We start from the raw sequence: 9,848 nt of genomic DNA on the forward strand, positions 1-9,848 counted from the left end.
ACGTAAGTGGTGCGTGTGCTGCGGACGTGACTTCCCCGCACTTCCCTCTCGCTCGCTCACACCGGTACCGCTCCTCCCTTTTGTCTTGGCGGCCAACGGCAGCAACCTGTCGGCTAGCCCCGCAACTCCGCCTGACTATCCTCCGACCCGGGTCAGCGCTTTCGCCAGCGAGGGAAAGGCTTGCGGGCCGGCCAGTGGTTATTAAGGCCAGGCCAGGCAGCGTCATGCTCGCAGCTCGCTACAATACACAGGGCAAGAGGCCAACGCAGCGACCATCATCGCCTTCGATGCCGCAGAGCACCAAGCGGCAGGCTGTGCTGTGGCCACGGTCATCATACACGCATAAGGGCCCGGACGACCGACGTCGAGCTCAGGCACCCTCCGGTGCTGGCCCACGGTCACTCGACGAGTGGGTCGTCATACACGGCACACTCTACCTACTGCATAGCGCCCGACCGAGGCGGCGGCGGCGGCGTCGGCGGCTGTGCGGGCGAGGCGGTGAAGCTTCCCCTGCTCGGGAGTGGGCGAGCCATCAATCCGCCGCCGGTCGACGCTCAACTCGCACAGGCACTCCGCGGCTCCCCAGCGTTCGGCAGAGAGACGGTAAGTTGGCCAGGCGAGGATGGCTTCGCAGCGCGCTCCTTCAGCCTACCTACCCATCTGGCATTGCAACTCAAGCAAAGATGTCCGAAGCCACCTCTGGGGCGTCGACTCTCTGCCTGCCGCACACATGCGAGGAGGCGAGCTTGAGCTTGACGCAGCGAGCACGGCTTGGAACCTCGGCGGTGCCCGGCACGCGATGGCACGGTACGGTTCGCCCTCGGGATGCTCGGTCCTCGCCACCCGGTGTCCGTCGTGGCGTACGCCATTCTACCTAGCCTGTCCCACCCTCCTCTCGCCGGAGGTGGCTGAGCATGTCCTTGCGGCGGCGCCGAGGCTGGGCTCAGCCTGGGCCAAGGGGAGCGTCTAGCCCGATTCAGATCTCGACGCTATCTTTTTCCGATTCTGAACCCGATCCCGATGCCTTTCGTCTGCCAAAGCGGGCGGCTGTGATTGGCCAGAGGGAGATGGGCAAGCTCCGCTCGCGCGAGACGTCCAATGGCCGCCTGGCCTTTTTCGACCGATCGCGCGCGAGGCGGCCGGCGTTGGCCTGGGCCTTGAATTTGTAACCAGGCTCGCCTCAGCGGGCGCTCGGCGGAACCGGGCACAGCCGTCCCCGCCCGCCTGCCAGGCCAGACCAACCTTCTCGTCGTCGTCGCCGCCGCCGCCGCCGCCGCCTCCGCGCCCGCTCTGCAGCCAGCTCGCCCGCACTCGCCCGCCCGCCCGCCCGACGTGCCTGCCTTTGCCATCTTCCGGGACCCTTCCATCGCTCTCGACCCTCACCTCACCTCACCTCACCCCTCGTCGTCCTCACCTCGTCGCAGGCAGCGCAGGCCTCAACACACCCAGCCGACGCCCGCCACTCGACCACCATCACCGCCACTACCACCACTGTCGCCACCGCCACCGCCCGCCCACGAGGCATCGTCAGCAGCAGCAGCAGCAGCAGCAGCCACTCAGCCCTCGCCTTCCACGTTTCTTGCGGCGGCCATCTCACCGCCATTTGGCTCGACTAGACCCCTTCACCCCGCCTTCACTCCGTACAGACGGTGCGAAAGCCTGACACCGCCCCGCCATGCTTCGCTCGCTCGTCGCTTCCACCTCGGCCGCCAGGCTCGGCGGCTCGTCGGCCACCGCCACCGCCACCAAGGCCATGGGCGGCCGCGTCGCTACCTTTGCCACCTCGGCCACCGCACGACAGGCCACCCCCGCACCCGCACCCCCCAAGATGGTCAAGCTCACCATCAACGGCAAGGAGATCGAGGTCGAGCAGGGGTGAGTAGAGCTCAGTGGCGTGGCTTGGCGTGGCGTGGCATGGCGCCCCAGCTCGAGGGCCAGACCAAATGCCGGCTCGCAGCGCCTCTCGACGTGGTGCCGCAGAGAGGCTTCGCTGCCGTCCCTGCTAGCCTACCACGCTTCGCTTTCGCGACGGACTGCGATCTGACCAGCCTCTCTTCTCCTGTGACCTTAACCTTCCCTGCCCTGTCCGCCCCGTTTCGCTACAGCACCGCGCTGATCCAGGCCTGTGAAAAGGCCGGCGCCCAGGTGCCCCGGTTCTGCTACCACGAGCGCCTGATGGTGGCGGGCAACTGCCGCATGTGCCTGGTGGAGAGCAAGGGTGCGCCCAAGCCGCTCGCCTCGTGTGCCTTTCCCGCCCTCCCCGGGCAGCAGATCTTCACCGACACGCCGCTCGTCGCCAAGGCGCGCGAGAACGTCATGGAGTTCCTGCTGGCCAACCACCCGCTCGACTGCCCCATCTGCGACTGGGGTGGCGAGTGCGACCTGCAGGACCAGTCGATGCGCTACGGCTCCGACCGTTCCCGCTTCCACGAGATCAAGGGCAAGCGCGCCGTCGAGGACAAGAACCTCGGCCCGCTTGTCAAGACTGTCATGACCCGCTGCATCCAGTGCACCCGCTGCGTCCGCTACGCCAACGACATCGCCGGCGTCCAGGACATGGGCACCACGGGGCGCGGCAACGACCTCCAGATCGGCATGTATGTCGAAAAGGTCATGAACTCGGAGATGTCGGGCAACATCATCGACCTGTGCCCTGTCGGCGCCCTGACGTCGAAGCCGTACGCCTTCCACGCGCGGCCCTGGGAGCTCAAGAAGACTGAGTCGGTCGACGTCCTCGACGCCGTCGGATCCAACATCCGCGTCGACTCGCGCGGCGTCCAGGTGATGCGCATCCTGCCCCGCACCAACGACGACGTCAACGAGGAGTGGATCAACGACAAGACGCGCTTCGCCGCCGACGGCCTCAAGTACCAGCGCCTCACCACGCCCCTCATCAAGCAGGGCGACCGCTTCGTGCCGGCCTCGTGGCCCGAGGCGCTCGCCACCATTGCCGAGGGCCTCCAGCAGACGGGCGCCAAGGGTGACGAGATCAAGGCCGTCGCCGGCGCCCTCGCCGACGCCGAGTCGATGACGCTGCTCAAGGACCTCGTCAACCGCCTGGGCTCCGACAACCTCGCCACCGACCAGGTCAACGGCGACCAGCCGCCCATCCACGGCGCCGACTTCCGCTCCAGCTACACGTTTGCCTCGACCATCCCCGGCATCGAGGAGGCCGACGCGCTGCTCCTCGTCGGCACCAACCCGCGCCACGAGGCGGCCATCGTCAACACGCGCATCCGCAAGGCCTACCTCCACAACGAGCTCGACGTCGGCCTGGTCGGCGAGGCCGTCGACCTCACCTACGACTACGACCACGTCGGCACCGACGCCAAGGCCATCCAGGACATTGCCGCCGGCAAGGGCGAGTTTGGCAAGAAGTTCAAGGAGGCCAAGCGGCCCATGATTGTCGTCGGCTCGGCCGTCATGGAGCACGCCGACGGCAAGGCCATCGTGGGCCAGCTGGCCGAGCTGGTCCAGGCCAACAAGGACCGCCTGCTCAACGGCGACTGGAACGGCTACAACGTCCTGCAGCGCCAGGCGTCGCGCACCGCCGCCCTCGACATTGGCTTCGTCCCCTCGCCCGCCGCCGCCAAGACGACGCCCAAGTTCATCTACCTGCTCAACGCCGACGACATCTCGCCCGAGTCGATCCCGCGCGACGCCTTTGTCGTCTACCAGGGCCACCACGGCGACGTGGGCGCCCAGTACGCCGACGTCTGCCTGCCCGGCGCCGCCTACACGGAAAAGGCGACGACGTTTGTCAACACCGAGGGCCGCACCCAGGTGACGCGCGCCGCCGTGCCGCCGCCGGGCGCGTCGCGCGAGGACTGGAAGATTATCCGCGCCCTGTCCGAGGTCATGGGCGCGCCGCTCCCCTACGACGACCTGCTCGACGTGCGCGACCGCATGTTTGAGGTGTCGCCCACGCTGGTCCGCTACGACGTGGCCGAGCCAGCAACGGCGTCGGCGCCCCTCGCCGTCGAGAGCCTGGCGCAGCTGGCAAAGTCGCCCGTGTCGGGCACACCACTGCTGCGGCCCATCCAGAACTTCTACCAGACCGACCCCGTTTCGCGGGCATCGCCGACGATGGCCAAGTGCGTGGCGGCCTTTGTCGAGCAGCTGCCCATGGACAAGGTCGAGGGCAAGGCGTCGCTCGCCTCGTTCAACTGAGCAGCCGTTCGCGTGTAATGTAACGTAGCAGCTTGGTAGCCATGCCGCCATCCAACGCGATTTCCTTTCTTCTCAGGTGCCGACAGACGGCGCCGCGTCGTCGTCGTCGTCCACGGCTGCGCGGGGCAGTGCCAGACGAGAAGCCGCCTGATCGTCGAGTGAGCACGACCGAGAGTGCATCTGATTCCGAGAACCGCCTTCGGACTGGTCGATCGGGCGGGCGGTGAGGATGGAGGTGCGGGGGGCCGTACCAGGCCGTAGAGACGAGGACGACGTACGAGGCGGGACGAGGTGAGGCGAGGCCAGATGCGGTCTCAGGACGAGGCGCAGACGACATCTTCGTCAAGACGCCGCGGGGGGTCTATTTGCGTACCGGCGGCGGTGCAAGCCAGCCAAAGCAAGGGCTAGCGAGGGCGGAGGGGCGGGCACATGCCATGCACGTCCCGACCATCGCGTCCTACGCCACATGTCTGTGACGGCAGAGGCAGGTCGACTCGAGGGCGCGTCGAGCTGCGGTATCGCTGGCAACGAGCTGGCAGCGAGCTGGCACGGCGACCAAAGCCAAGCAGGCAGACCGACCGGATTTTCGCATGCGCGCTGGCCTGGCGCCAACCGACGGTCGGTTAGGGCCAGGTTGAGTCACTTCTTAGCGCCGCCTGGTCGATGTCGACGGAGCGTACGTACGTCGCCTGCCTTGCCCTTTTTCAACATCTCCAATCCCCGGTCTGGCATCTTTTCCCGGCGGTTCGAGCATCGAGCATCATCGAGATGCTACGTACACCGGCCTGCGTCTGAGGATCGAGGACGATGTGGTCGATGATGTTCGAGAGGAGACGTACGCGGCGTCGTTGGATGGCCTGGCCTGCTGGCCTGGTTTTTGGCGGAAAGGCAGAGCAAGGGACGGCCGGGCCGCTCCATCTTCGGCCCACAGCTTCCGAGCGCAGGACGGCAGACGCGCAGAGAGAAGCCAAAAGCCCAACTCCGACTCTTCTTGGCCTGGCTTGGCCTGGCCTGCCCTCGCCTGGCCTGTGACCCGCCAGCGCAAGCCGTTGCCGAGCGAGGGTTTGTGGCACCTTGATGAAAACACGAAGGCAGGCAGGCAGGCAGGCAGGCAGCACCGGCCAGCAGCCCTCGTCTGGAAGGCAGCGACCGCGCCGCCAGGCTCTGGACCAGTCTTGTTTCGCTGGCCCGCCATATCAGATAGATAGAGAGCGTCGTTGTTTGGCTTGGCGTTCGGAGCGGAGGCCGCCGCCACCAGAGTCCCTCGCGCCCGTCCATCCTCGCCGACGCCGCCGGCGGCGACCTCGAGGGCACGTCATCGTATCCTGCCTCGTCGCCGTGGTCGTCGTACGTCGTCGTCGTCGTCGCCGCCGTCTGATTGCCATGCGCGGTGGCACCGTGTGCGCTGCGTTCAAACGCCGTATCGAGGCCGGCAGGCCATGCGGGTGGCAAAGCGCAGCACTAGTCAAGAAGTGCGTGGGTGCGGTGCGTCGACGCCGGGACGGATGCGTGGGGGGGAGGCAGCAGGCAGGCCAGCCGGTGAGGCAGGGCCAGAAAGGGCCTGCAGCCTTCGTTCATCGAGCGCGCTAAGAGAGCTTTGTCCCTGCCAACCCCGTCGCCCCTCTTCGGCCTACTCTTGCCGCCGCCGCTCCGAGAGTGGCCTAGGGCAGGCAGGCCAGCGCCACGGGCAGGCCTGCTGGCTGGCGGTCAACATGACAGCCCAGCGGAGCGCTTGGCCTCCCACGGCCTGCCAATCTTGAATCGGCCACCGTCTGCCTGCCAACGGAACAAACGACGGCCAGCAGTCGAAACCCCTTCGACGTCTGGCCGCCAGACCTTGCTCCCTCTCTGCGTCTCTGGCCTCTCTCTCTCTGGCCTACCTCTGACGCCGCCTCTGCCGTACCGTAGCTCCGCTGCATTTCATCTCGCCGCCGAGCCTCGGACCTTGCTCGCTCGCGGCCCCGGTACCACGTCCAGCCAGCCAGCCAGCCAAGGGGGCCCCTCTGCACTCCCTCTCGACCCACCAAACGCAGGCCGACTTGCCGCCACCTCGCGTCTCGACCAGCATCTCGGCCACCATCACCTTTTCCCCTCCCTGTCGGGTTGACGAGCATACGCCGCAGTCCACGCTACTCTCTTCTCACTGTCGCCATCGACCTCGCTCCGTCTCTTGCCCGCTCCAAGGCGCCGCAGCTGTCTTTGCGCCTCGCTCCCGCGCGCGCACCGCTCCGCATAGCGGGACCGTGAGGTTGCGGCCTGCCCATCGAGCCGGCACCCATCCGACGAACGCTTGCTTTCATCTTTTGCCACGACTCGACGACTACTGTGCCTCTGCACTGCATTCAATTGCTTTTTCGGCCCCCACTTTACTACTCTGCCCTTGTGCTGCGTGCCCTTTCCATCGGCCCACCCGCACCCTAGCCTCGCCCTTTGCCTTGGCCCTCGCCCTCACGCCCGCCCTCCTCGACCGGGGATGCCCTCGACCCATCTCTAGCCTCTCAGCGCAAAGCACCCGAGACGTTCCCCTTGTCGTCGTCCGGCAGCGAGACACCGACTTGCTTCTGCCCCGGCCATACGGCTGGCCGCTACACGGGCACGCATCCCCCGCTCGACAGCGAAGGCGGTCTCGAGCGACTAGCAGCTTGATCCTCCGCCTGAGCAAGCTCTCCGCCCTCCGTCAGCATCGCCGCTGGCCTTCTTCAGCGACGTCGGTGCAGCCCGAAGTTCCCAGCCGTCGGGGCCGCCGCTCCATCCTCCCCCGCCCACCATGCCGCTGCCACATCCGCATCTGCCTCGCCTTCCCTCGTCCATCAGGGTGAGGAGGACAGAGACCGATCAGCGACAGAGAGCTGCCGACGTTTTCCGCAGCCAGGACGATGAGAGGCTGCGCGAAGAGGTCCGCCTGGCCCAGAGAGCCATCCGCGACCAGGAAGCGGCGGGGCCCTCGTCGTCGCCCTCGCGGCAGCAGCCCCAGTTCATCGGCGGGTCAAGCCCCGAGAAGCGCATCAGTCGCAGCGCCGTCGAGAAGCTGGCCATGCGGCACAAGGAGATGCAACGCCAGCAGCGCAAGGAAAAGAAGCGCAGGCAGAGGCTCAGCTCCCACTCGACCTCTGGCTCATCGGCCCCATCGACGCGCACCGCCTCGCCCGTCCCCGCCTCGATCATCGTCGAGCCGCACGAGCTCAGCGCCGTCGCAGAAGAGACGACCCCCCGGTCCTTGGCCATGGCCTCGGGCGCCGACCACCTCGACCCCAACTCGCTCCAGGGCCAGCACTCGTACTTCACCCCCAAACGCGGCCACTCGCTCTCGCCAAACACTGAGCTGCAAAAGGTCAGCTCACGCGGAGACGGCAGCAGCGGCAGCGGCGGCGCCCCGGCTCCTGCCGACAACCGGCCCTCGCTCGCAGCCCTCTTTCGGCCCGCCGATGGCATCTCACCCGGAGCGACGGGACCCGGGCCCGTTCCGGCCGCCTCCGGCGTCGCCCCCTCGGCCGCCGGGACCGCATCGTCAGCACCACAGGAACCCCAGGCGGGTGCGCCACCCGCACACCAGCAGTGGCAGAGCTACCACTTTCCCCGGCAGCAGGACGACGGCACCGCCCGGTCCGGCCGCCCCCTCACCTTCGGACAAGGGTCCCGCGCTGGCGTCTACGGCGAGGGCGAGGGCGACGTCGAGGCGCAGCGTGGGCGCGAGAGCGACGACGACGACGACGACGGGGCCGCCGGAGAAATGCCGACCACCGACTCGTCGACGCCCAACTCTTCTAGCAGCGACATGCACGAGGACGAGGTGGTCGACTACCTCGACGTCGTCGACCCCGAGATCTCGACCGTGACGACGCTTCAGAACGTCGGCAACTCGATCTTCTTCCCGCCCATCCCGATGCTCTACAGCCGACGGCCCACCATCAACCTGCCTTCGGGGGCGCCGCGTCGGCCCTCGATCTCGCGCACCCAGACGGCGCCGGACGTGTCGCCGAGCCAGGAGGCGCGGCGGGGCTCGGACCCGTACGCGCTCGGCGGGCCATTGGCGCCGCAGCGGTCGTCGCTGCGCCGCAACACGCTGACGCGCATGTCTTCACTGATGAGCTTTGGCGCGGGCAAGCCGGCGGCGCCCGAGGTGAGCGACGAGGAGAAGCGGAAGCACATCAGCGAGTGGGCCGACATGGACGAGGCCGAGCGCAACGAGCTCGACGAGCACGTCGAGATGCTGCTGACGAAAAAGGCCAAGTTCAAGCGCGCCATGAGGGGGTTTGGCAAGTACGTCCGGACGCCGATGGGCTTCATCCTCACGCTCTACGGCTTCCTCATCACGTTCTGGGGCATCGCCATCTGCCTGTTCATCTTCAAGTGGATCGACGTGGGCGACAGCAACCGGCAACGCTACTGGATCGAAATCTGCGACCAGATCCTCTGCGCCCTCTTTGCCGCCGTCGGCCTCGGCTTCGCGCCCTTCCGTGCCGTCGACACGTACCGCATGGTGCAGATCGTCCACTACCACCGGCTCACGTACAAGCGGCGCAAGGAGCTCAACCTGCCCAAGCTCAAGGACAAAAACGAGCTGCCCAGGTCCAAGCCGAGGCTCGCCACGCGCGTCACCCACGCCGCCGGGCTCGGCCGCCTCTCGGGCGCGGGCGAAAAGGCGCCGCAGGACCTGGAAGCCGCCGCCGCCCCTGCCGGCACCACGCCTGGCGCAGAGGCGCCACCTGCAGCGGGCCATGAGCAGGGCCCGGATCAGGGCGAGGGTCACGCGGCGGCAGCAGCACCGCCGGGCGCACCCGTCGTCGGCACCGACTACCAGCACGTGGCCGAGGAGAGCGGCAACGGCTCGGCGAGCGGGACACAGAGGAATGGCGGGTCGAGCGAAGGATCTTACACGTCGATCGTCGGGCAAGAGTGCCATCCGCTCACGACGGTGCTCAACGACGACGACGACGACGACAATGGGGGCGGCGAGCCCGGCGACGGACGTGGTGGCGCGCGGTCGCCGGCCTCGAAGCGCCGGCACAAGCAGCACCGGCAAGGCGCGGGCAAGCACGAGCATGGGCACCTGCGGCGGAAGCGGGTCAAGGCCAAGGTGGCCGAGCCGCTGTCGCCGAGTTACGTCGACAAGGACGGCGTCATCCCGCTCGGGCAGCTGCGGCGCACGGCGTCGATTGCGTCGGAGCTGCCAAAGGACCAGGAGGACGTCGTGGTGCTGTCGCCCAAGCAGCAGGCCAATCTCGAGCACCAGCAGCGCAAGTTCCACGAGTCGCACACCTTCTACCGCTACCGCGAGACGATCACGCACCGGCCGTTTGAGCTGCGGCTGATGATGGTCATCGTCATCCTGCTCGACGCCCACTCGTGCCTGCAGGCGTCGCTGGGAGGCACGACGTGGGGCATCTACTACAAGAACCGGCCCACGTCGGTGACGGCCACCATCATCACGTTTAGCCTGAGCTGCAACATCATCGCCGGCATCATCATCTGGTGGGGCGGGCAGCGGACCAAGAAGACGGAAGAGGTCGAGAGGCTGCTGCGCATCGCGCTCGAGGAAGAGGCGCTGGCCAAGATTGAACGGCGGCGCAAGCGCGCAGAGGAAAAGGAGGCCAAGGTCGTCGCGCTCGAGGGCGGCGGGCGCGGGGCGACGGTCGGCGCCGATCCGGTCCAGGAGGCGGTGCTCGGTGGCGGCGCGC

At 67.6% G+C, this 9,848-nt stretch overlaps 2 protein-coding genes across 2 annotated transcripts in view; both read left to right on the forward strand.

Annotated features, from left to right (window-relative positions):
* Window positions 1-1,675: 1,675 nt before the first annotated feature.
* Window positions 1,676-4,170, forward strand: PFL1_04392 (uncharacterized protein; the record flags this gene model as incomplete). The annotated part of the gene is made up of 2 exons (XM_007881918.1): window positions 1,676-1,875; window positions 2,106-4,170. The coding sequence occupies 2 exons, from the start codon at window positions 1,676-1,678 to the stop codon at window positions 4,168-4,170; spliced, it is 2,265 nt and encodes a 754-aa protein (XP_007880109.1).
* A 2,767-nt stretch (window positions 4,171-6,937) lies between these two features.
* PFL1_04393 (uncharacterized protein) overlaps window positions 6,938-9,848 on the forward strand; it is a gene marked incomplete at both ends in the record, with an annotated part of 3,144 nt that continues 233 nt past the window's right edge. The window contains one exon of the mRNA XM_007881919.1: window positions 6,938-9,829. Coding sequence (XP_007880110.1) covers window positions 6,938-9,829 — 2,892 coding nt within the window. The remainder of the gene's footprint in view (window positions 9,830-9,848) is intronic.

The sequence above is a fragment of the Pseudozyma flocculosa genome (assembly GCF_000417875.1).
Source record: "Pseudozyma flocculosa PF-1 unplaced genomic scaffold scaffold00014, whole genome shotgun sequence".
NCBI lineage: Eukaryota > Fungi > Basidiomycota > Ustilaginomycetes > Ustilaginales > Ustilaginaceae > Pseudozyma > Pseudozyma flocculosa.